The sequence below is a fragment of the Nicotiana tomentosiformis genome, chromosome 2 (assembly GCF_000390325.3).
Source record: "Nicotiana tomentosiformis chromosome 2, ASM39032v3, whole genome shotgun sequence".
Taxonomy (NCBI): Eukaryota; Viridiplantae; Streptophyta; class Magnoliopsida; order Solanales; family Solanaceae; genus Nicotiana; species Nicotiana tomentosiformis.
In genome coordinates this window covers 145,353,050-145,380,039 of record NC_090813.1, presented here as the reverse complement: position 1 = coordinate 145,380,039, position 26,990 = coordinate 145,353,050, and the positions used below count along the sequence as shown (strand labels likewise).

The following is a 26,990-nucleotide window of genomic DNA, read 5'->3' as shown; positions in this document are numbered from 1 at the left end:
ATGAAGTGGAGGCTCGCTTCCGGTATTTTGTGTGGTAGGAATGTGCCGCTAAGACTTAAGGGTAAATTTTATCGAGTGGTGGTTCGACCGACTATGCTGTATGGGGCTGAGTGTTGGCCAGTCAAGAACTCCCACGTGCAGAAGATGAGAGTAGCAGAGATGAGGATGCTGAGATGGATGTGTGAGTATACTAGGAGAGATAGGATTAAGAATGAAGCTATCCGGGACAGAGTGGGAGTAGCTTCCGTGGAGGACAAGATGCGGGAGTCGAGGCTGAGATGGTTCGGACATGCTAAGAGAAGAAACATTGATGCTCCTGTTAGGAGGTGTGAGAGGTTGGCCTTGGAGAGTTTGAGAAGAGGTCGAGGTAGGCCTAAGAAGTACTGGGGAGAGGTGATGAGGCAGGACATGGCGCTGCTTCAGCTCACAGAGGACATGACCCTTGATAGGAGGGTGTGGAGGTCAAGGATTAAAGTAGAAGGTTAGTAGGTAATTTATAGTTGTTCACCGATAGTCTTAGTAGCATGCATGTCCCTTCATATTCTTAGATTTTTATTACGTTATGTGGTTTTGTTCGCTTCAGGTATTGTATTTTATGTTGCTATTATTTGGTACTACTTATCCTTTATCTCTCCCTTTTTCTTTTCTCTTCCATCTTTCTTCATTCCTTGCTTTCCTCTTCTTCTTCTTCTTCTTGCCCTTTCTGAGCCGAGGGTCTATTGGAAACAATATCTCTACCTACATTAGGTAGGGGTAAGGTCTGCATACATACTACCCTCCCAGACCCCACCTGCTGGGATCAAACTGGGTTTGTTGTTATTGTTGTTGTTGTTGTTGTTGTTGTATCTTTATTTTTGAATATTTTAGGATAATGCCATGACACATCTCATATTTTGTATTATTTTATTGAAAAACATCTTATATAGTTGTATCTTATTAGGATTGAAAAAATATTTGGAGTACAAGTTATATGTTTTGTGCTACGAAAATTTTACCGGAAAACCCCGAAAACCCGAGAAAGGTCGAGATTGAAAAATTCGAGTTTTATTGGTTTAATTTGGTCTTTAAATTTAATAACCCGACACAATTGATTTGATTTAGTAATTGCATAACCCGAACCAATCCGACCTATGTATGCCCCTACTTCTAACACCTTCTTGCCCATGCCTTTATGTATTAGATGTTAGAAATACTATTGGTATACTTAACCCTTGGCAGTAAAGGGATAATTAATTTGATGTAATTTGTCATACAACACTTGAATTTGCGAAGAGCTAAGTTCATCTTAGGAGTAAATTTCTCAGATATTCTGTACTTGTTCGAAAAAATCAATTTCACACTTAATTTTTAGGGCATCCTATTACCTTTCTATACTTGTCCAAAGTGAATTTAATACCTATTCAAAAGCTGATGTGGCAAAAATATAAAATAAAAATAAAAAGACGTGTATTATTAGAATTAAAATTTTAAAAATCATTTTTGTTATTTTGTATAAATAGACTTTCTTGGACCCTCCCCAACTCCTTTCTTCTCCATCTAAACACTCACTCTCTTCTTCTCCAATTTCACATTCACCAATTTTTTTGTCTCTCTTTCTTTCTTCATCTTCACGGCCCAACCCTTTTTTCTTCATCACCATTTATTTTTTTAGTTTTTGTTGTATATTAAATTGATTTCTAAAACACAATTTTTCTTCAAGCCAATTAATGTCTTCTAGTGAAAAGCACCCAAGGTTTTAAATTGAACCGGTAAACTTAAGATTAGGCCTAAGATTCTATGTTTGGATGGCTGAGTTAGTGAATTGATGAGAGGTTTTCTTTGAATTTTAGCTGAAACCAATTTGAAGGTCATAAATTTTACTCCTAGTTGTGATGGAGGTTTTGTAGTGGGTATGGAAGAAAAGAAAAAAGGAAAAAATGTAAATGAAAAGAAAGAAGAAACTAATAGTAAAAAATATAACTTTATTATATTTCTGACCACGTGAGACGCGAGTGGAGCACCTCATGAAAGTAGAATTATGCTTCATGGGCTGATATTAAATTCACTTTGAATAAATATAAGCTAGTAATATGGCGCTCATAAAGATTAAGTGTGAAACTATTTTTTTCGGACAAGTATAAAATACATCTCATGTATTTGCATTATTTGTTACTCCAACAGGCTCGTCTACATGGCATCGGAAAGATACAACAAACACGTAAAACATACTAGTCTCTCTCTACTGTGTCAAAAGTCTCACAAATATCTCATCAAATCACAAAATGAGAACTGTAAACCGAGTTACCCATAAAATTTAGTACCACCTCTACAGTAGTACTGGTGATATCTCACAAGGTGCAGTGACGTAAAAGCAAAATATCGTCTGGTATGGCGTTTATGACAATGGTCATGATGAGCAGGTTCATTTATATTTGAGATTTGTTTTTTGTGGTATTGCAGTTGGTGTCAGGTATCTGCACTAGACTTTAGGTTAATCTAGATTTGTACCACGTTAGACTCATTAAAGATGAAAGCGTTCCTTACCAAAACGTTTCTTGCACCAGGAGCTCGAATACAAGATTTATGATTAAGGATAAAAAAATCTTATCCATCTTACTGTTGAAATATTCAGATTAATCATAGAGATTCTTCATCTTTCAATGAGATATATTATGGGTTCTTTAGAGAGGCAGATTCAGGCAGATCCAGGATTTGATATCTACAAGTGCCAATATTTTAAAATAAACTGACCAATAGGGAAGGAGATTGAATTAGGGTGTACATTTAGTCGATTCGATCCCCTTTGAATTAATTTAGTTTGGTTCGATCCATTTTAAAATAATTCAATTTAATTTGAAAGATTTTTTATGCATAACTAAATACGTAATACGCCCCTTCAACATACATATAGCTGATTAATATTATGTCTTTGACGCATCACTCTAAAATTATATCCAAATAAAATTTGAAGATAAAAAAAATAAAGGAAAAAATATATAATTTAAATAAATAATAAAACGGAATTGCACAAAAAAGTGAATAACAAAGAAGAAGAAAATAAGAGAAACTAAGAAAATGATAAGAAAAGAAAATAAAAGTAACAAAAGAACAACTAGTACGCCGATTTCCGGCAGGACTCGGCCTTTGGTCTTGCATGTGGGATTTCAATGCTTTAACTATGGCACCTTCATTCATTTTATGACATTAGCTGCCACTCATTATTTATGTAGGATAATTTGAGGAAGATACTAATATATATATATATATATATATATATATATATATATATATATATATATATAAAAGATTTTTTCCGCCCCTGGTTCTTTATGTGAATGAAGAATTTATCATTAGGGAGTTTTTACATTTCTAGTGCGCCAATACAATGGCTACGCAGGATTCATAGTAAGCAATGTCACATAACAATGAACAAATTATTATAACATCATATTAAAAAAAAAATCTAAATTATATCAACAAAAAACGATTCAAGTACACTAATACAACTTTCTTCGGCAAGTTTTATATTCTTTTTAGATGAATTTATAATAGCTTTTTAAAAATAAATAGTAATATTTTATTATTTTAACACTTTAACTGTTACTGACAGCTTTGGTCCACTGGTATTGCTATTTTAACAAATGAAAACGCTAGCATTTTAACAAATGACAGTACAAAAACTGCAAACCGAAAACCGTATACTTAGAACTCGATCGCGCGATCCGCATTAGGTGAGATGACCCGGCGAACCAATTGGACCACAGAAAGCCAAGTGAATCATTTTATTGATTATATATATTATTTATATGTATTTCTGATGTCACTTTCCGGTGAGCGATGTCATGTGACACCACTTTCTCTAAGATGCCTCCGTCCCTGCGCCTATATATGCAACGATCAAATTTGAATTAAGCAAGTCAATAAGTTTTGAATATTCGAATGGTTAAATAAAAGTAACACACGCAAAACATATTAGACACACAGTGCCCATCAATATATTTCATCACGGGCCATCTCACGAAACGAAGCCGAAATATGTTGACCCTCATGCTTTTATATATGTCCAAGGATAAGTAATTTTCTTCCCTGCACCAGCTAATTTCATCTGACAATTATTATTAATTGACATACCCAAAAGAACAAAGAGCAAAATGGAAAATTAAAAGTAATATAATGGAGTTCTACTACTGCAATCACAACTAAGCAAGAACTCAAATCCAACTAAAAGTACTCCCACTGAAAAAGACATGGCACAAAATAGATCTTATACATTAAGTTATAATAACTACATTAAGAAGAATGATAATTCTCTTATTATTATAAGTAAATGATGATTTTTTCAGTTCATCTCTACCTCATTTGTCATCTCAATACTAAGTCTCTTTTGCTCTCTATTCCAATTCGTTAAATTTTGGATGTAGCCATATCAGGTTCGGCAAAGGGTCAAATATATCCTTGTATTATGAGAAAGATTTAAATATACCTTTTTTATATTTTGGGTCCACGTGGCAAGCCACGTGACACCCACCTCATCAAATGTCAATGCCAAGAAGGATTGGATATTCACTTTGGACAAACTTAACGGAAAAAGAGTATATTTGAACCAATAGTATAACGACAAAGGTATATTTGAACTCAAAGTATAACGAGGAGTACATTTAAACCTTTTTTGATAGTACATGGGTATATTGGCCCTTTTCCGTATCAGGTTTGGAGTACCTTATTATGTAAGAAATAATTAACTAATTCAATTTTTATTGTCTCTCTCTAAACCTTTTACGTTCCCTACTTAATATGGCTTCGTGATTTAGGAGGATATTATTGTAATTCTCATACTGTACGTTCTAGAGAGTATACTGTATACCATTCTGAGTTCTGACTATCCAAAAGGTTAAGGACAATAACTGGAAAGCTGATCTTTTTAATTTTTTGTGTTGAAAGAAACATCTTCCAAATTAAATTTGGCACGTTGGTTATTTAACTAGTATATTACATATCTCCCTTTTGTTTGGCACTCAAAGATACATGGTCTTGTCGCCAATAAAGTAAGTAAAACTTTAGCAAAAATAATAAAAGTATTAGATGATTTCATCTCACTTGCCTAAAATTACTAAATATCTATACCAATAAAAGATACCTAGCTATAGCAGGTACCCAATAATATAATCAAGATATATATAAACAGACTCGAACACCACTGTTAAGAATACTCCTTTCTTTTTTTAATTGAAATAGTAGAGCTCAAGGGACAATCTGATTCACAACCTATAGAAGATGAGGTTAGGCATAAAGGCCTAAAAATGGCAAGAAATGATATAATACCATGTGGATATATATATAGCTCCATGTGTCAAGTGTAATATGTTAAGGCTACCAAATATGTTGACAACTCGGGACAAATTCACATGAAGAGTTTTGGCAAGATAAATAGGGTTACCCTATTAATTGATCTTATGGGCACTTAACAAAGGTCTGCCATTAAAAGCTTCATGTGCACATGCTCTTGGAACATGTTATTGCCAAGATATTGGGTTTCCCTTATTGACAATGGCAAGGAGACATGCTACAGAATTGCCCCAAAATCAACCATATGAATAGCCATGCATGATGCATTTGACCGAAACCTTACGATCCAAGTAATTCTAATACTTATTTTTTTTTAAAAAGGGAAAAAAAGAAGAAAAGGTCATGTCATTTTCTCCATTATGAATGAGCTCATCTAAAACTAACTTACATGTCTGGTATTTGGTCAGTAAATAAAAAATAATATTATCTCAAGAGCATTTATATAATCTAAGCAAATACTATAGAGACCGAATAAATTTTTCTCACGTTTTTCTCCAACTTTTGTGATAATCAGAGGTAGAGGCGGATCCAGGATTCGAAAGTTGCGGGTGCCACCATGTTATGCATACAGTATACATGTCAGTAGCTACAAAGACAAATTATGGATAATGGGTCGGTTCAGTTAGTTTTTGGTTAATTTGAATAGTCCTTTCATTCAAAAAGCAAATAAGTTCGATTTTAGTTCAAATTTGTAACGCTTAATTTAAACACATTCTAAATAAAAATACAAAAGAAAAATAACATTTCATGAAAGAGCGCCTCCAATATAAATATTTACTTAAAGAATACCTTAACTACACTATATATTCATTATTTGACTAGATTAATTTACTTGTATTGTTCTTTATTTATTTTTTCATCTTAATTGTTGAGTTATATAACAATTATTTTCAAAGAAAAACCTTCAATATTCAACCTATGATATTCGATTCAAAAAACTATCAATCAAGCCATTTAATTTTTTTCAAAACCCAATAGAAGATATTGCTCAAATTATATTCCAATATATAAATTAATATCGTTTCATTAAAAATAAAGAAATTATATGCTAATTAAAAACAATTCAAATTACCTATAGAAAATAATTGTTCATAAAGTAAAGTATAATGATAGAAACAAAATGAGGACTGAAAGTTAAAAAAATGAAGAAGAGAGACTTAGCAAGTAATAAAATGAGGGAAAGAATAGAAAAGGAAGGAAAAGAGGTGAGGCCCTAGGGCTCAACTGAAAATAAAGGAAATCTTAATAAATAGAAAAAAGGAAAAAATCAAAGGAGCTGCTCCAACAGGGAATTGAACTTGCATTCACGAGGCCAAGAAAAGCCTTCAAAGGGAAGGCTGAACCAATGGCACCCGCTTCCACTTTGTGGCTTTTGGGTGCCATTCTATCCATTTATACGTTTCTTCACAGAAATATTATGTACATAGTAAGAATTTTAGCGAAGCGAGCAGGTGCCGTGGTACCCCTACCTCGTAAGGTAGATCCGCCCCTGATCAGAGGGGTACTTATAGTCATACAAGCAAGTACTAAGTGAATGGAAGTTAATTTACTCTTAATCTCAATATTTTTAAATGTTCTCCATAATCCTCCACATATGAAAATAGATAGTAAACCTATTTATAATACTGCAAAATTTATTTTAACTAAACACTAAAAAACCTACACTACTAAAAAAATAGGAATTAGCGATAGATAAATTTTGTAGCGAAACAAAAAAATTCATTGCTAATCCTATTTAGCGACTAATTAATTATCGAGAAATTCTTTAGTTACGAGTGATTTAGCGACAGATAAGTGACGAAGTTTGTAGCTAATTCCAATTTTTTTTATAGTGCTAATTTAATATAATCTAAAATACAAAACCAAATTAGACATGAATAAAATAAACTAGCAAATATCAAATCTTAAGTAATTTAGGTACCTACTACAACTTTGAATTATTCTTCTAAATTTCTCACGAACTTGACAATGTAAAATACTTTTCTTCATCAGTTGACGGACTTCTCATAAACTTCCAATTGTTGATGCGCTTGTCACCAACTTTCAATTTGTTTGGTGCGCTTGTAACGGACTTTTATTAATTTTTTTTATTTTACTTATTTCCAACTCTATGAGAAGAGTTTCTTCCTCTTGTGTTATACAATATATGTTTTGTTCTTATTTTTAAATTTGTAATATTTCTTTTCAATCTTTCTCAACATAATTATTTTTCTTGCATATGTTATTGGCCCAGCAGGCAACACATGTTGGCATACACCTGCCAATAGCGGAAGCTATTTAAATTTTTACCAAGATCTTAAAAAATCTGATATCAATTTGAATAATACAATTATCTCACAAATTGTTTGCTCATAATATCATGAATATCATTAAGTCTCAACGCGCGATCTCAAAATTTTCCATATTTCTCATTAGTGCATCTATCTTCATCATCATTAAATGCTCCATCAAACAATGAGACATTATTACAATAAATAAGTTTGTCCTTTTTAAAATACATAGACGATCGAGAGACTATTACAATACATAAATTTTCTGTCATGCAACATTTCACATTGGACACAATAAGTATCATCTATGGTTTTGTCAATCAGTTGTTGATGTATCTCTAACTTTCTAATACTTCTACATTAAATAATTTATTAAAGATCAGCTTCCTAGTTTGGCACATTCAAAATATGATCCTCGACGAATGCAACCGAGTCTTTACTAAAATTTTAGTAGCTCTAATACCAATTTGGATAATATAATTATCTCAAAAATAATTTACTCAAAATTTCATTAATAACACTATATCTCAATGATCTCAAATTTCTCCATACTTCTCATTAGTGCATCCACCTTAATCATCATTAAATGCTCCATTATATAATGAGATATCATTCCAATAAATAAGCATGTCCAATATCATCAAGAATCTTCCTTCTTTAAAATAACAATAGGTTGACCACTACAATAGTTTCCACCCAAGCAACATTTCACATAGGACAAATAAGTATCATCTAGGGTATTATCAGACCCAGTGCATGGAGAAATCTGTGGTTAGGCATGACAACTGGCGGTATTGGTTTTCACCCAACGAACGGTAACTCCATGAAGCTGGTAATCTCCTTCAGTGTTGGCATCAACTCACGGTCGACAAACTTAAAAATCACCTTAGCTGGGTCACAAAACTCTATCCGCAGCCTAGTAAGAACTTTGTCGGCCCGAATATTCATCAAGGCGGTCAGTGCTCCCAGGTGTGTTCTGATCTCGTTCCCGTGCTCCCATCAAATGTTCCTCCGCCAGTGCTTCAGCTTGTGTGGTGCACCCATGACCATGTTAATCTCGGGGACGTTGCAGTTAATTTCTATCTAAAGAGATGAAAGGTTTGGTAAGTGTTTGCTCCAGATCTTTAGTGTCTTATCTGGACTGGTTAGTCGTTTTACAAAATTCATGTCGCTGGGTGCATGACCCATTGACATTATTTAGGTAGCTTTCTTAATTGTAAATCAATACCAAGGACTGACTCACCTAAGGTTTATGCAGTATGACCTATGTTTGTTAGAGTAGAGTATTTCCTAATTTTAGAGTTGGACTGAATAACTGCGAGACGTCATGACAGTTGACCTGACAAAGTCGTTCTCTGAAATTAGAGAGTTTTAAAAGAAGGTTCGGAGGAGTGTAAAAGACGATCCTTGCATATGATTTGTGTGTGATTGTGTATGGTCAAGACTTGATAGGAAAGATGTGATGATAATGTGTAAAGCAATAACAAATAATTGTGGTAAAGCAATAATAAATAATTGTGGTAAAGCAGTAATAAATATGTAAGCATGTATCAACATGTTAGAAAGCATAAGCAAATAGGATAAAGCGAGTAAACATGTATCTACATGTTAAACATAATTAAAGCAAAATATAACAAACATCCCCAAAGTTCAAATCTAGTCTAATTCCGCTAAGGTCAGAACCTAAGTGTAAAAAATATCCCCAACAGAATCGCCATGTTGTTGCTCCTTATTTTGCACTAGTCAAAAAAAAAAATACAACTAATGGTTAATCTGAAGTTGATAAAGAGAGTCGCCACCTAATATTTTAAGGTATATTAGGGTACTTATGGGTCTGTAAGATTATATATCCTAATAATCTGCTAACTGGTGAGATTTAAGTAAGGGTTCTAGTTAGTCTAAGGGGAAGGTGTTAGACACCCCTCAAAATCTACCTAAGATAGCTCCTTAGGATTATGCTAGGTTTTGAGGAAAGAATGGTCTATATTTTGCTTAATCGGGTGTTTAAAGTCTATAAAAATATTTTAAGTCTCTATCTAAAGTTCACTATTTTATTAAAGAGGTGTATATGTATCTTGAAAAGAAGTCATGAATTTTGGGATTTTATAATAGAAATCATCTTTGAAATGTATGTGCTCGTGAAGTTGAAAAGTAGACATGCCTTAAAATCTTGTAAAGAATCCTTGTTTGAAAGGAAGTTGAGTGTGTGTGCTATAAAGGTAATTATTTGTGTGAAACTTAGTGAAGTAAAGGACTTATTCAAAAATATACCTTAAGTTAGAATACTCTACTTAGAAATCAAATTGTAGAGGAACATTGCTGTAATGACCCGATCGGCCGTTTTACTTTATAGATTCTTATTCCCATATTTAAGACTTTTCGTATGTCTTTTTATAGTTTTATAAATTGCGGGGATGATTGGTTCAGTTTTGGAAGGATCCGGGTTGAATTTGAAACACTTAGTTCCATAATAGTGGCCTAAGATGACCAAGTTTGACTTGCGTCAACTTTTTTAGTAAACGACCTCGGAACCGGAATTTGAGGATTCCAATAGATTCGTATGATGATTTTTGACTTGGGCGTATGTTCGGATTAAGTTTCGGGTGGGCCGGGAGCATTTCGACGCTGAATTTTCTAAGTTTGACTTGAAGTGGATTTTGGTATAATCGATGTCCGTTTAGGATTCCGAGCCTTGGAATAGGTTCATATTGTGATTTGTGGCTTGTGCGTAAAATTTGGCGTCATTCCGAGTTGTCTAAGTATGTTTCGTCGCATTCGGAGTTGATGGAAATGAGTTTGAAACTTAAAAGTTGATTAATGAGGTTTTGAGGTGCGATTCTTGATTACGGTGTTGTTTTGTGTATTCCGAGACTTCGAGTAAGTCCGTGATATATTTATGGACTGGTTGGTATATTTGGACGGGATACCGGGTGGCTTGGGTGTGTTTCGGACCTTCCGGAGCAAGTTAAAGTTGGTTGAAAACTACTGGTGTGCTTCGCGATCACAAAGAAGGAATTTAGGAGGGGCAGCTGGTTGCCCTATGAGAACGCGAAGGGTGGTCCGCGAATGCGAAGGAGGACCTGGATGTGCTTCGCGAACACGAAGGCCCAATCGCAATCGCGAAGAAGGAAAATGTGGAGCTGGGCAAGAAGGCCTTTGTCTTTCGCGAAGGCGACCAGGGTATCGCGAACGCGGAAGGCTGGGAGGTGATTCATCATGAACGCGAAGGGTATTTTTGGTCAGTGGAAGATTGGCCTTCGCGATCGCGAGGCATTTTCCGTGATCGCGAATAAGGAATCACTAGGCAGACTTGGATTTATTACGGGACTTAGTCTCTTTTCTCTCATTTTTAACTTGGTCTTGGACGAATTTGAGAGCATTTTGTGGGGGATTTTCATCAACATCACATGGTAAGTGATCCCTATCAATTCTTGAGTTAAATACACGGATTATGGGTAGATTTAACATGGAATTAGAGAAAATTTATGGGATTTTGTTGGAACCTAGGGTTTTGGGAATAAATTAATTATGAAATTGAGAATAAATTATATATTTGAGTTCGTGAGGTCATGAGTAACATTTATCTTCAAATATTTTCGGAATCCGGGCATGTGGGCCCGGCGTGACTTTTATGGACTTTTCGAATTTGGTTGAAAAATTAGTCTAATAGTTAAATTATGAACTTTTGAGCATATATTTATTAGTTTATACGACTTTTGAATAGTTTCAGATTGCTCGGCGTCGCTTGGGGAGTTCTAGTGAGGTTAAAGAGCCGGATAGTGAATTTAGAAGCGAGGTAAGTCTCTTGCCTAATATTGTAAGAGGGAAATTATCCCCTTAGGTGTATTAATTATTGTGTGCTACTTGTTGTAGGATCTACGTATGCACGAGGTGACAATAGTCCGTATGTAACTATATTTATGTTATGTCCGGCTAGACTTAGATTTACATCATGCCTTAATTATGCTATTTGTATTTATCCCGCGTACTTGATTTCCTTAATTTATGACTGATATTGAGGTTAGAATAAAATATTGATTGAGCCTCTTACTTTAGAAATTTGTGAAATATTTGATGAACTATAGATCTGTGTCTTCTCGACTCCCATATACTTCCGCGAGCGAGGTAGTTTCTCTACCCTTATGCGATCGGGCCATTCGCCTCGGCAGTATGGTAACACTATTCTTATGGGATGGGGCCATTCGCCTCGGCGGTACTGTATATCACTATTCTTATGGGATATGGCCGTTTGCCTTAGCATTACTGTGTATCACTATTCATATGGGATCGGGGCAGTCGCCTTAGCAGACTCGTGCTTAATACTTGAGATTTTATTTGGTTCTTGATAACAGCCGAGTTCATGCCTTCGAGACAGGCTATGACATTTTAGTGACTTTATATAGATTCATGTTGGTAATTTACTATATGTTTTATCTGCTTCATTGTTACTTGTTTTACATCCTCCATGTCTACTTTATGTATGTTATTACTGTTTGACTACTAGTAAGTGTCAAGTCGAGCCCTCGTGTAATGACCCGACTTGTCATTTTATGTAATTTCACCCCGTTTTACCTTTTGATACTTCATACATGTGTGTTTATGGTTTTATGACTTTCGGGGTTGATGGGTTTCATTCCGGGAAGACTTCGGGTTGATTTGGATCGTTTGATTCTTGGCTTAGAGGCCTAAGTTGCTTATGTTAACCAATGGTTAATTTTGTAAAAACGACCCCAAAACGGTATTTTGATAGCTCCAATAGCTTCGCATCGTAATTTTGCACTTGGGCGTATGTCCGGAATTGAATTCGAAAGTCCGTAGGTTGATTTGAGTTATTTTGCCAAAAATTCACAATTTGAGGTTTAGAAGTTTGACCATAGGTTGACATTTGAGTATTGGGTCCGTAATTTGATTTTGGGACTTGGAATAGGTCAGTTATGCTATTTAGAACTTGTATGCAAAATTTGGTATCGTTTGGAGTTGATTTGATAGGATTCTGACGCTTAGTTGCAATTCTAATAGTTCTTGAACTTTACTTGGAAATTCATACATTTTGGTGTTCGATTCGTAGTTCTAGATGTTATTTTTGTGTTTTGATCGCGCGAGCGAGTTCGTATGATATTTTTAGACTTGTGTAGATGCTTGGTTTGGAGCCCCGATGGCTCGGATGAGTTTCAGTCATATTTTGGAATATTTTGGACTGAAAACAGGAAAACTAGTGTGCTAGTGCTCTGATGTCGCGATTGCGAGCACCAGCCTCACATTTGCGAACATAGAAGGGGGGTCTCAGGTGTCTCAATTGTGATACCTTGTTCGCATTTGTGAAGATTAGTCCTGAGCTGGGTAGTTCACATTTGCGATTAATCTGTCGCATTTGCGAAAGGGACAGGGTTCGCATTTGCGAACCCATTTTTCATATTTGTGAAGTCCCTGTAGGCTGGGCAGTTGCCGCAATTGCGAGGCATTATTCAAAATTGTGAGGGTTCGCAATTGCGAACGCAGTGTCGCAATTGCGACATCTGGAACTGAACAAATGGTTAGAAAAGTCGGGATTTCATCCCATTTCTCACATTTCAGAACCCTAGACTCAGTACGAGGCGATTTGGAGAGGGAATTTTCTTCTACAAACATTGGGAAGGTGATTCTAATCAATTTTCAATTATATTTCATGATTATATCTTAGATTTAATATCAAATTTATGTGAATCAAAGAGGAAAAATTGGAAAATTTTGTCAAGTTTTTGAAAAATGAGAATTTGAGAGTCGATTTTGTCTCGAATTTTAAAACTAATCACATATATGGACTCCTGAGGTTATGGATAGTTGGAATCTACCCTTGGACTCGGATTTTGACCGGGCGGCCCCCATGTTGACTTTTGTTGACTTTTTTAAAAAAAATGTAAAGATCATAGCTTTATCTATTGTAATTATTTTTTCTTGCATTGTTTGATGATATTAAGTCAATTTTGGTTAGATTTGAGCCATGTGGAGGTGAATTTTACGGGAAAAGCTATTTACGAGGGTTGAGTTAGCCTAGTTGAGGTAGGTGTCTTGCCTAACTTTATGTAGGGGAGCTATCCCTTAGGATTTGGTATTGATTGTGCTATTTGTGTTATGTGAAAGTCGTGTACGCAAGGTGACGAGTGGGTACACGGGTTATATGTGGTATTTGATCGGTTTAGGTTATTTAGACTCTTTTCATGCCTTTAATTGAATTGTCATATTATGTTATAATTCTCATTGTGGATGTACTCTTACTTTTGTTAGTCTATCCTTACATGCCTTATTTGACTTTGTTAACACTTGTTCTACTTCTTGCTTGATACTTTGCTCTTATGCTTTAGTTGAAGTTATTGCTTTCCTTATTGCCTTGTTACATCCTTAACTGTTGAATTTCTTTTACTTGAAGTCGTTATTTCGTGAATTATCTTCCTGTTGAATTATTGTTGTTGAAGTTGCGAAAGCCGTTATCACATTGAGGTAAAGTTGTTAATTGTTGAGATATCTTACTTGTCGAGCAATTCTTATTCATTGTTATTGTTGATATTCTTGTACATATAGTAGTTGAGCCATATGCTATTTGTTGTGGAAATATTGATATTGTTGATTTTGGCAAGTTGTGGTACATGGACACTTGTGGTGCGAGTTGTTGTTTTGTTGTGATATTAACGCGCATGTGACAGTATAAGGATATGGGTTAATATGCATGCGGCGGCATAAGGTGGGATTTATGTGCGCGTTGCTCGTAAGGGAATTATTTGAAGCCACACAGCGACATAAGGTGGGCTAAGTTCGTGTAGCTATTTTGGGAAAAATGTTTTCAAAACTATCTAAATGTAAGGCTCACGCTGCGGTATAAGGAAAGATTGTGATTGAAATTGAGAAATGTGAATGCGAGGCGGTACCTAGGTTGTGATTCTTGTTGTGCATCTCATGTTGAAAAGAGTTATTGGTGGAATAGTTCTTGTTGCTTTTATTCTTCCTTGCCTTATACGTTTTGTCCGTATTTGACTATTGTGGTTCTCTTATTTGCTTCCATCTTATTATCTCTATTCTCACTTCTATCATTAGTCTAAGTTATTTGCCTGCTTCGTTATCATTTATTTCTCCGCTTTCCATTACTTCTCGTTATTACATTTTCGTTTTGTTTGGTATGTACTAGTAGGTGTCTTGAACCGGCCTCGTCTCTACTCTACCGAGGTAAGGCTTGATACTTACTGGATACCGTTGTGATGTACTCATACTACGGTTCTGCACATCTTTTTATACATATTCAGGTACGTCTGCCCGTGTTGGACATTAGTGATTGATTGTAGCTGTTTCCCGTAGACTTTAAGGCATACCTGCTCGGCGTCCACAGGCCTCGGAGACACCCTCCATTATCTTTTGTGATGACCCAAAATGTCATTTTTAAATATAATAATTAATTCTATGTTCTAAAACCTTGAAAAATACTATTTTCCACTTCTCGACTTGCGTGCGAAGTCCGTAAAATTTTCCGAAAAGTTTTTATGTGAAAAATAGATTAAAATATGAACTAGAGCCTTAAAACTCAACCGAGTTAACTTTGGTCAACATTTTGAGCAAACGGACCCGGATCAGTATTTTGACAGTTCCGGTAGGTCCGTATCATGATTTGGGACTTGAGCGTATGCCCGGAATTTAATTTGGAGGTCCCGAGCTCAAGTTATGACCGTTTAACGGAAACTAGTAATTTAAAGGCTAAAGGTTTTCAAGTTTGACCACGGGGTTGACTTTTTGATATCAGAGTCGGAATCTAGTTCCGAAAATTTTTATAGCTCCGTTATATCATTTATGACTTGTGTGCAAAATTTGAGGTCAATCGGACTTGATACGATATGTTTCGGCATCGAATGTAGAAGTTGGAAATTTCATAAGACTAAAGTTTCAAGTGAGTTCGCACAAGACCTAAGTTCAAATGAGTATAACTCTCATGATACGAAGTGTTATATAGTGTATTACCTATCAAATAAAAGATCTTTGAGTCTAGTTTCTAACACTTCAAACCTCGTCATTTGGACATTCCTACAAGAAGTTAGGACCAAATTACCAAAAGCTGAAAACATGCGATTATGCGGCAAATTGTGCGACCCCAAATCAATTATGTGAGCCGCAAAACAGGTTTGCGACCCGCAAAATGGTCGCTGATCTGCCCAGCGCACACCACTTCTGGGCATCAGTTTTGCGATCCATTGTGCGACCCGCATACCTATTTGGCGGTGCATTGTGCGATCGCCTACCTGTTTTTGGAGGGGTAATTTTCTATTTTCATAACCCGACCCTAATTTGATAAATAGATTTTGGGGCATATTTTGGGGCAATTATCTGATGAGTTTAGAGAGAAGTGAGAGTGTTCTAGAGAGAGGAAGTAGATAAAGTGTCTTGTTCATCAAATTCTTGTCCAAGCCTTGAAATCTAACAAGAAATTCCTCAAGTTCTTCATCAAAGAGGTAAGGTTCTAACCCCTAATCTTCAATTTCGAGTTTGGGTAATGATGGGTGATTAAGAGTATGATTCTTGGGGTAAGTATTCCTTATCCTAGATTGATTATATTTCATGATTCCATACACATTTTTATCATGAATCAGTGAATTTAGGGAAGAAAAATCAGATTTTTATAAAATCTTCCAAAAATAAAAATTTCAGATTTGAAGGTCCATTTGATATCGGAATTGGATAATTTTTGTATGGTTGAACTCGTAACGGAACGGGTGTTCAGAGTTCGCGAGTTTTTTTTTTTAGGGATTTGAGACGTGGGTCCCATTGTCGAATATTTAAATAAATTTCGAATTTTTATCTGAAAAATTGCTAAATTCATATGGAATTAATTCCTATGATTCGTATTGAGTATATCGAATTGTTTGTGAATAGATTTAAAGCTTTTGGAGACAAATTTAAAAGGAAAAGTTGTGGTCGAGTAATTGATTAGAATTTGCAAAGCGAGATAAGTGTCATGGTTAACCTTGACTTGAGGGAATAGAACCCTTAAATTATTTGTTATGTGAAATGCATGTGAACGACGTATAGGCGAGGTGACGAGTGTCTATACGTCGTAAAATTAATTGTTTGCCTACTTACTTCAAAAATCATAAATTATTTTAAATCATGAATTAATTATTAAAATAATTGTTTCTCTCCTATTCTTTGTCAAATATTAATTGTTGAATTCCTGCATTAATTGTTACATGCTATTTGAATTATGTTTCTTAATTATTATTTGACATTTAGCATATTAAATATTAAACTGCCTATTTTCTCCCTAATTTCCATAATAACTTGCTATTTGTCATTGTTTATTTCATAATTAAATCATAATTATTGTATGCTTGTTGTCTTATAATTTTATATTAATTGTTGTATATATTGAGTAAATTTCTTCTATAAGAATTGGTAAATGAATATGTTGGAGGAGCGGGTTGCACGCCGCAATAACATTGAATTGGTAAATGTATATATTGGAGGCGCGGGTTGCACGCCGCAACAAAATTGGTCGAAATGAACATACTGAAGGATCGGGTTACACGCCGCAACAGACTTATTAAAAAATCCATATTTTGGGGATCGGATTGCACGCCGTAATAGACTTATTTAAAAGTTAATATATATACTTGATTAAAAATAATTATATGAGAGGATTAAAAATGAAGATATTGTGGAAGCGGTTTGCACGCTATAACGGAAATTAGTTGAAATAATAATGGATTATGACTGCTGAGTTGGCTTCAATTATTATAAATGAATTACCTGATTTATTTCTATTATTTGTTGTTGTTACTAATATTGCGTACAAATTAATATAAGTGAACCGCCTTAGCCTCATCACTACTTCGTCGAGGTTAGGCTCAACACTTACCAGTACATAGGGTCGGTTGTACTGATACTACACTCTGCACTTCTTGTTTAGATTTCGGAGTTTGTCCTAGCGGCGTACCATAGACTTGCTCGGATTTCAGCTATCAGAGGAGACTTGAGGTATAACTGCACTGCGTCCGCAGTTCTGAAGTCCCCTTCTACTTTACCTTAGCTGTGTGTTTGTTTTCAGACAACTTTATTTTATTCAGACTTTTATTTGTATTATTCTAGAAGCCCGTGCACTTGTGATGCCAATTCTGGGATGAACATCGTTGCTTTTATGGATTATTCACTACATTTCAGACTTTACTTCCTCATTTGTTTCTTTGTTATTAATAAATTTAAAAATTGTTTTAAAATGGATAATATTATTCTAATGTTGGCTTGCCTAGAAAGTAAAATGTTAGGTTCCATCACGTTCCGAAGGTGGGAATTTTGGGTCGTGATAGTTGGTATCAGAGCACTAGGTTACATAGGTTTCATGAGTCACGAGCAAGCTTAGTAGAGTCTGAAGGATCGGTACGGAGACGTCTGTACTTATCTTCCAGAGGCTACAGAGTTTAGGAATAATTTCACTTCTTTCATTCCTTATCGTGCGGCATTTATTTAGCTTGAAAAATATATCTCATATTCCTTTGTATCCATTCGTGTATGACATTGTGCACTCGGTATTAGTTGTGCGTCGACGGTTCATGATGCCGTAGATGGACTACAAGGGAGCCATAGATGCTCAAACATTTCCATAACGTGTGGTTCCGACTGAAGATGCAGACGTATTGAGAGATCACCCAATGAATCATGTGGGAGATGCAATGGACCTTGGTATCTGGTTGATTTATACGAGCTGTGAAGGTTCTTATTGTGGATCATCAGACATGGTGAACTATGACTTCGCGCCAAGTGGAGGGAAGCCCACTATCAATGGATGGATTGTGGGGGTCATGTGTTATATCAGTTTTATCCTGAAATGTATATATGTGTTACTGAATGGTTCCCCAAAAATTTACACATGTTTAAGGCTTGAGATTTTGTAGAGGATAAGGTTGGGAATTGCGGTATGTACGCCTACTTAATAATTATATACTTCAGTACCAAAGGAGTTAGAGAAACAACTTTAAATTTACAGAATGTCTACTCAGCGTGGACATCATGGTTGCGGATTTTGGGGGTGCTTCGGAGGAAGTACAGTGGTTGACGAGATTCTGGACTATGTGGTTCATGCTAAGATTTGCCTGTATGGAGCTCTACTTTTGTGATCGTTGTGTATAAATAGGGGTAAGGGTTACCCCAAAGAAGATTCAAAGAGTATGTTAAGAAATGGGTCAGCTCAACAGTGTTGAGTAAGCATAACAAAAGAAGAAATTGGCCTTGGGAGAGATAATTCTCCACAGGTGTCCGTGGCAAGCCTATGAAGAGGGTAGACCATCCAATGCAATACTGCCCACTTGGCTCAGTTCTCATAATGCTTTTGAAAGAGTTTGTTTCCCAGACTCTCCGTAATGTGTGGCGCATAGGGTTTGAATGGTTGCGTCAAGTCACCATGACGGTGTCATAATATGCCATCAGGTTCAATAAGTTAGCCCGTTATATTCCTACTTTGCTTCATACATCCAGAGAGCAAGTCCACAGATTCATTAAAGGACTCAATTATGATCGTAAAAGTTTGTATGACTCGGGAGTTACAGGTTGATACTTCATTTCCACTAGTGGTAGAAATTGCCAAGATATTAGAATGTGTTCGGGGTGAGGAAAAAGGAAACTAAGGAGACCAAGACGTCTCGAGGTTCTGGGGGATTTAGTGGATTCTACTCTGCGAGTATAAATCATTATGGCGGGGGCTCAGGTAGTCGACCAGCCCAGTTCGCACATCAGATTAATCGAGGTGCTCCAGTAAGTTCTTTTAATGCACCACTGACATAAGTGTCCTACAATGGTTATTCCAGTTATCTGGCATAGACTCAGTATGAGCAGCCAAACCTGCAAATGGGTTGTTATGAATACGGTGATACTAGGCACATCATGCGAAAATTGTCCCAAACTTGGGAGAGACATATTTCATCAAAGCACTCAGGCTACGTGCCCCATTGCAGTTACTACACCACCCACACGACCGGCTAGGGTGGAGGGCATACGGGTAGAAGGCGTCCTAGAGGTGGAGACCCAGTCGTTGATATAATTATTTTATGGTATGGTGGAGGTCGATACATCAGATGGTGTCGTCACAGGCATGACCTCGATTTAATATAAAGGAATAATTTCCTTAACTTGATTCGGTTCTGAGTATCAAGACGAGTCCTCCTATTGTGCTCCACTTATGAGTGAGCTTCGTAATTTTATAATCTACTTATGTGCTTACTCCTGTTGGGAGATTCTATGGAGATAACTACGCCTATCATTCCATGTTGGTCATTAATAAGAGCTGTGAGGCTAAAGGTGGCTTTCTATTACTCATATCGAAAAGTTTTGATGTAATTTCCGGATAATTAATTACAAAATTGTGAATTATATGCCCTACCGGTGTGGGGTTCATTATGTGTTGTGATTTTGTGTAACAAAAATTATTTAAAAAGAGAAAATGGAAATTTTTGATTGGCCCGATGTGCATATTACTTGTGATTCAAAACTGAGGACGAGATCCTCGCATTTTAATATAAAATGATATGTTTAAACCGGGCTACGAACTGCGGTGGAATTTATATAAGGACGAGATCCTTGTGAGGAAAATTCTTGTGTTTAAGTTCTCCCTTGTGAAATTAAATTTGTACTATAACAATAATAGGGAGTCATGCCTGTTAGGCTTATTTAAAAATTCTTGTATGAAATTCTCTGTGCATACTTGCCAAATTAGTGTTGTCATTATTGAGTTTAACCTACGAAGTAGGTGCCCGCCCAGGTGGCGTTAAATGCGACCCGTTAATTTGGGTAAATAATTATGAGGTCTGGTTACCATCAATTGAAGATTAGGGCATTTTATGTCCCTAAGATAACTTTTCGGACTCGATATGGGCATTACGAATTCTTAGTAATATCATTTGGGCTTACCAACGCCCCAGCAACACTTATGGATTTGATGAATCGGGAGTTCAAGCCCTATTGAGATTCTTTTGGTGGTTGTATTCATTGATGATATCTTGATTTACTCCAGCATTCGAGAGGAGTATGAACAGCATCTTCGGAGTGTGCTCCAGACTTTGAAGAATAATCAGTTATATGCCAAATTTTCAAAATGTGAGTTTTGGTTAGACTCAGTTGCCTTTTGGGGCATGTTGTATCGGCAGAAGACATAAAACTAGATCCTAAGAAGATTGAGGCTTTTCAGAATTGGCCTAGATCTACTTCAGTTACAGAGATCCAGAGTTTCCTGGGTTTGGTAGGTTATTATCACTGGTTCGTGGAAGGGTGTTCATCTATAGCAAACCCATTGATTAGACTGACCCAGAAAGGTGTCCCATTTAGATGGTCAGACGAGAGTGAGTTGGGCTTTCAGAAGCTCAAGACTACTTTGAATATGGCGCCAGTGTTGGTATTACCCACAGGTTCAGGATTTTATACGGTGTATTGTGATGCATCTCGCATTGGGCTTGGTGCAATATTGATGCAAGATGGCAAGGTGATTGCGTATGCGTCGCGACAGTTGAACGTTCACGAGAAGAATTATCCTATTCATGACTTAGAATTGGCAGCCATTGTTCATGCGCTGAAGATTTGAAGGCATTACCTCTATAGTGTCTCGTATGAGGTATTTACTGATCATCGTAGCCTTCAGTATCTGTTCAAACAAAAAGATCTTAAATTTAAGGCAGAGAAGATGGTTGGAGCTGTTGAAGGACTATGATATCACTATTTTGTATCACCCCGGAAAGGCCAATGTGGTGGCCGATGCTTTGAGTAGAAAGGCTGTGAGTATGGGAAGCCTTGCGTATATTCCGGTTGGTAAGAGACCGTTAGCTGCAGATGTTCAGACTTTGGCCAATCAGTTCGTGAGGTTAGATGTTTCAGAATCCAGTCGGGTTCTAGCCTGTACAGTCGCTCAGTCTTCTTTATATGAGCATATCAGAGGGCGACAATGTGATGATCATTATTTGCTTGTCCTTAAGGACACAGTGCGGCGTGGTGGTGCCAATCAGGTTGATGTGGGAGATTATGGAGTTCTGTGGATGTAGGGTCGTATTTGTGTTCCTAAGGTGGATGGGCTTCGTGAATTAATCCTTGAAGAGGCATATAGTTCTAGGTATTCTATTCATCCAAGTACCACCAAAATGTATCAAGATTTGCGGCAACATTATTGGTGGAGGAGAATGAAAAAGGATATAGTTGCATATGTAGCTCAGTGGCTGAATTGTCAGCAAGTTAAGTACGAGCATTAGAGACCTGGTGGTTTGCTTCAGAAGTTAGAAATTCCTGAGTGGAAGTGGAAGCGTATCACTATGGATTTTGTTGTTGGGCTCCCACAGACTCAGATAAAGTTCGACTCAATATGGGTCATTGTAGAAAGGTTGACCGAGTCAGCACATTTCATTCTAGTAGCAGTTACTTATTCTTCAGAGCGGTTAGCGGAGATTTACATCCGCGAGATTGTCCGCCTTCACGGTGTGCCCGTGTCTATCATTTCTGATCGAGATACACAGTTCACCTCGCACTTTTGGAGGGCTGTACAGTGTGAGTTAGGCACGCGGGTTGGTTGAGTACAACATTTCATCCACAGATAGACGTACAGTCAGAACACACTATTCAGATATTGGAAGATATGCTTTGCGCTTGTGTTATAGACTTTGGAGGTTCTTGGGATCAGTTCTTGCTACTTGCAGAGTTTGCCTATAATAACAGCTACGAGTCGAGCATTCAGATGGCTCCATATGAAGCATTATACGAGAGACGGTTTCGTACGCCAATTGGCTGGTTTGAACCAGGAGAGGCTCGGTTGTTAAGTACCGATTTGTTACAGGATGCCTTGGATAAGGTCAACATTATTCAAGATCGACTTCGCACAGCTCAATCTAGGCAAAAGAGTTATGCCGACCGTAAGTTTCATGACATTGCATTCATGGCAGGAGAAAGAGTATTGCTCCGAGTTTCACCTATGAAAGGTGTATTGAGATAGGGCAAGTTGAGCCCTAGGTATATCAGACCCTTTGAAATTCCTGAAAGGGTGGGTGAAGTAGCCTACACGCTTGCACTACCACATAGTTTATCAGTAGTTCATCCGGTATTCCATGTATCCATACTCCAGAAATATCATGATGATCCGTCCCATGTGTTAGACTTCAGCTCAGTTCAATTGGACAAAGATTTGACTTACGAGGAGGAGCTGGTGTCTAGCCCAGAAGGTTCGTCAGTTGAGGTCTAAGAGTTATAATTCAGTTCATGTACAATGGAGAGGTCAGTCGATTGAGGCAGCTATCTGGGAGTCCGAGTCGGACATGCGGAGTAAATATCCACACTTATTCACTAGCTCAAGTACTTTTTCTAACTTCGTTCGAGAGCGAACGTTTGATTTAGAGGTGGAGAATGTGATGACTCAAAATGTCATCTTTAAATCTAATAATTAATTTTGTGTTCTAAGACCTCGAAAAGCACTATTTTTCATTTCTCGACTTGCGTGCGAAGTCCGTAAAATTTTCCGAAAAGTTTTTATGTGAAAAATGGATTAAAATGTGAACTAGAGCCTTAAAACCAAATTAAGTTGACTTTGGTAAACATTTTGAACAAACGGACCCAGATTAGTATTTTGACAGTTCCAGTAGGCCTGTATCGTTATTCGGGACTTGGGCGTATGCCCGGAATTTAATTTGGAGGTCCCTAACTCAAGTTATGACCATTTAACAGAAACTAGTAATTTAAAGGCAAAAGATTTCCAAGTTTGACCACGTGGTTGACTTTTTAATATCGGAGTCAGAATCCAGTTCCGAAAATTTTTATAGCTCCGTTATATCATTTATGACTTGTGTGAAAAATTTTAGGTCAATTGGACTTGATTCGTTAGGTTTCGGCATCGAATGTAGAAGTTGGAAATTTCATAAGACTAAAGTTTCAAGTGAGTTCGCACAAGATCTAATTTCAAATGATCATAACTCTAATGATACGAAGTTTTATATAGTTAATTACCTATCAAAGGAAATATCTTTGAGTCTAGTTTCTAACGCTTCAAACCGTTCGTCATTTGGACATTCCTACAAGAAGTTAGGACCAAATTACCAAAAGCTGAAAAGATACGATTATGTGGCAAATTGTGCGAGCCGCAAAACAGGTTTACGACCCGCAAAATGGTCATCGATCTGCCCAGCACACACCACTTCTGGGCATCAGTTTTGCGATCCATTGTGTGACCCGCATACCTATTTGGCGGTGCATTGTGCGATTGCCTCCCTATTTTCGGAGGGGTAATTTTTTATTTTCATAACCCGACCCCATTTTGATAAATAGGTTTTGGGGCATATTGTGGGGTAATTTCCTGATGATTTTAGAGAGAAGTAAGAGTTTTATAGAGAGAGTAAGTAGATAAAGTGTCTTGTTCATCATATTCTTGTTCAAGCCTTGAAATCCAACAAGAAATCCCTCAAGTTCTTCATCAAAGAGATAAGGTTCTAACCCCTAATCTTTAATTTCGAGTTTGGGTAATGATGGGTGATTAAGAGTATGATTTTTGGGGTAAGTGTTCTTTATCCTATATCGATTATATTTTATGATTCCATACTCATTTACATCATGAATCCGTGAATTTAGGGAAGAAAAATCAAATTTTTATAAAATCTTCCAAAAACGAAAATTTAAGATTTAAAGGTCTATTTGATATCAGAATTGGATAATTTTTGTATGGTTGAACTCGTAGCGGAACGCGTGTTTGGATTTCGTGAGTTTTTTCGGGATTTGAGACGTGAATCCTACTATCGAATATTTAAATAAATTTCAGATTTTTATCCGGAAAATTGCTAAATTCATATGGAATTAATTCCTATGATTCGTATTGAGTACATCGAATTGTTTGTGAATAGATTTAAAGCTTTTGGAGACAAATTTAAAAGGAAAAGTTGTGGTCGAGCAATTGATTGAAATTTGCAAAGCGAGGTAAGTGTCGTGGTTAACCTTGACTTGAGGGAATAGAACCCTTAAATTATTGTTATGTGAAATGCATGTGAATGACGTATAGGCGAGGTGACGAGTGTCTATACGTCATCAAATTAATTGTTTGCCTACTTACTTGAAAAATCATTAATTATTTTAAATCATGAATTAATTTTTAAAATAATTGTTTCTTTCCTATTCTTTGTCAAATATTAATTCTTGAATTCCTTCATTAATTGTTACATGCTATTTGAATTATGTGTCTTAATTGTTATTTGACATTTAGCATATTAAATATTAAACTGCCTATTTTCTCCCTGATTTCCATAATAACTTGCTATTTGTCATTGTTTGTTTCATAATTAAATCATAATTATTGTATGCTTGTTGTCTTATAATTTTATATTAGTTGTTGTATATATTGGGGAAATTTCTTCTATAAGAATTGGTAAATGAATATATTGGAGAAGTGAGTTATACGCCGCAACATCATTGAATTGGTAAATATATATATTGGAGGAGCGGGTTGGACGCCGTAACAGAATTGATCGAAATGAACATATTGGAGGATCGGGTTGCACGCCGCAACAGACTTATTAAAAAGTCCATATTGGAGGATCGGGTTGCACGCCGCAACTGACTTATTAAAATGTCCATATTGGAGGATCGGGTTGCACGCCATAACAGACTTATTAAAAAGTCCATATTGGAGGATCGGGTTGCATGCCGCAACAGACTTATTAAAAGTCAATATTTGGGGGATCGGATTGAACGCCACAATTGACTTATTTAAAAGTCAATATATATACTTGATTTAATATAATTATATGAGAGGATTGAAAATGAAGATATTGTGGAAGCGGTTTGCATGCTATAACAGAAATTGGTTGAAATAATAATGGATTATGACTGCTGAGTTGGCTTCAATTATTATAAATGAGTTACCTGATTTATTTCTATTATTTGTTGTTGTTACTAATATTGCGTACAGGTTAATGTAAGTGAACCGCCTTAGCCTCGTCACTACTTCGTCGAGGTTAGGCTCAGCACTTACCAGTACGTGCGGTCAGTTGTACTGATACTACACTCTACACTTCTTGTGCAGATTTTGGAGTTGGTCCCAGCGGCGTACCATAGACTTGCTCGGATTTCAGCTATCAGAGGAGACTTGAGGTATAACTGTACGGCGTCCGCAGTTCTGAAGTCCCCATCTACTTTACCTTAGCTGTGTGTTTGTTTCCAGACAACTTTATTTTATTTAAACCTTTATTTGTATTATTCTAGAAGCTCGTGCACTTATGATACCAATTCTGGGATGATATTTAGATACCATTATTTTTATGGATTATTCACTACATTACAGACTTTACTTCCGCATTTGTTTCTTTGTTATTAATAAATTTAAAAATTATTTTAAAATGGATAATATTATTCTAACGTTGGCTTGCCTAGCAAGTGAAATGTTAGGCGCCATCACGTTCCGAAGGTGGGAATTTCGTGTCGTGACATCTTTTCCTTCTGTTGTATTTCGTATTCAGATAGTGTTGTAGTAAACATTATAGATTATTCTGTAGAGCTTATGACTCAGTTTCACCGGTACTGGGAGGAGTGTTGTTGAGATCCTATTTTGGAAGGTTATATAAGTTTACCAATTTTACTTAAGTATTCCCTGTTTGATTTATTTTTGATAAGCTATTATTAAATGTTAGGCTTACCTAGTCTTAGAGACTAGGTGCCATCACGACATCCTAAGGTGGGAAATTGGGGTCATGACAAGTTGGTATTAGAGCTCTAGGTTCATACGTGTTACGAGTCATAAGTAGGTTTAGTAGAGTCTTATGGATCGGTGCAGAGACATCTGTACTTATCTTCGAGAGGCTATGGAACTGTTAGGAAACTTCCATTTCTTTGATTCCTTATTGTGCGAATTTGTTGACTTCGAAATCTAAATCTTTGACTTTCTATTCTATCATAGATGGTGAGGACACACACTACTGGATCCGACGATCAGACACCCGTGCCCCCTGCTAGAGCCGCAAGTGGCCGGGGCCGGGGAAGAGGCCTAGGAGGGGAACGTGGTGCAGCTAGAGCACCTGCCCGAGGTGCGACTGAGGAGCCACCAGTAGCTCCAATTAGTGGCCAGGCACCCGAGGCGCCTGTTGCTACCCCTGCACTTCAAGAGACCATCGCATACTTCTTGATCATGTTTGGTACTTTAGCCCAGGCGGGGTTGATTCCACTTGCACCAACCACATCTTAGACTGGGGGAGGAGCTCAGACTCCTGCGGCTTGTACTCTAGAGCAGCGGATCTATGTTGATCAGGTCCTATAGTTTATGCCAGCTCAATCTGTTTTTCCGGTTCAGCCCGTGGTTAGGGCAGTGATATCTAAGGAGGAGCAGCGTAGATTGAGAGGTTCAATAAGTACCATCCTCCTACTTAGAAGTATTTCTAGAGAAGTACC

General features: G+C 36.6%; 1 protein-coding gene across 1 annotated transcript; it reads left to right on the top strand.

The window, feature by feature from the left end:
- On the top strand, positions 1 to 26,787 carry LOC138905796 (uncharacterized). The gene is made up of 3 exons (XM_070194313.1): positions 1 to 481; positions 584 to 714; positions 26,503 to 26,787. Exons 1-3 carry the CDS (start codon positions 1 to 3, stop codon positions 26,785 to 26,787), a joined length of 897 nt encoding a protein of 298 aa, XP_070050414.1.
- The last annotated feature ends 203 nt before the right edge of the window (positions 26,788 to 26,990 follow it).

Excerpts from the sequence above, each read along its gene's own strand:
- LOC138905796 (XM_070194313.1), top strand. The coding sequence starts at position 1 with ATGAAGTGGAGGCTCGCTTCCGGTATTTTGTGTGGTAGGAATGTGCCG. Across the intron at positions 482-583 it reads GTCAAGGATTAAAGTAGAAG|GTATTGTATTTTATGTTGCT; the intron begins GTTAGTAGGTAA and ends TGTTCGCTTCAG. Across the intron at positions 715-26,502 it reads TTGCCCTTTCTGAGCCGAGG|ATGGTGAGGACACACACTAC; the intron begins GTCTATTGGAAA and ends ATTCTATCATAG.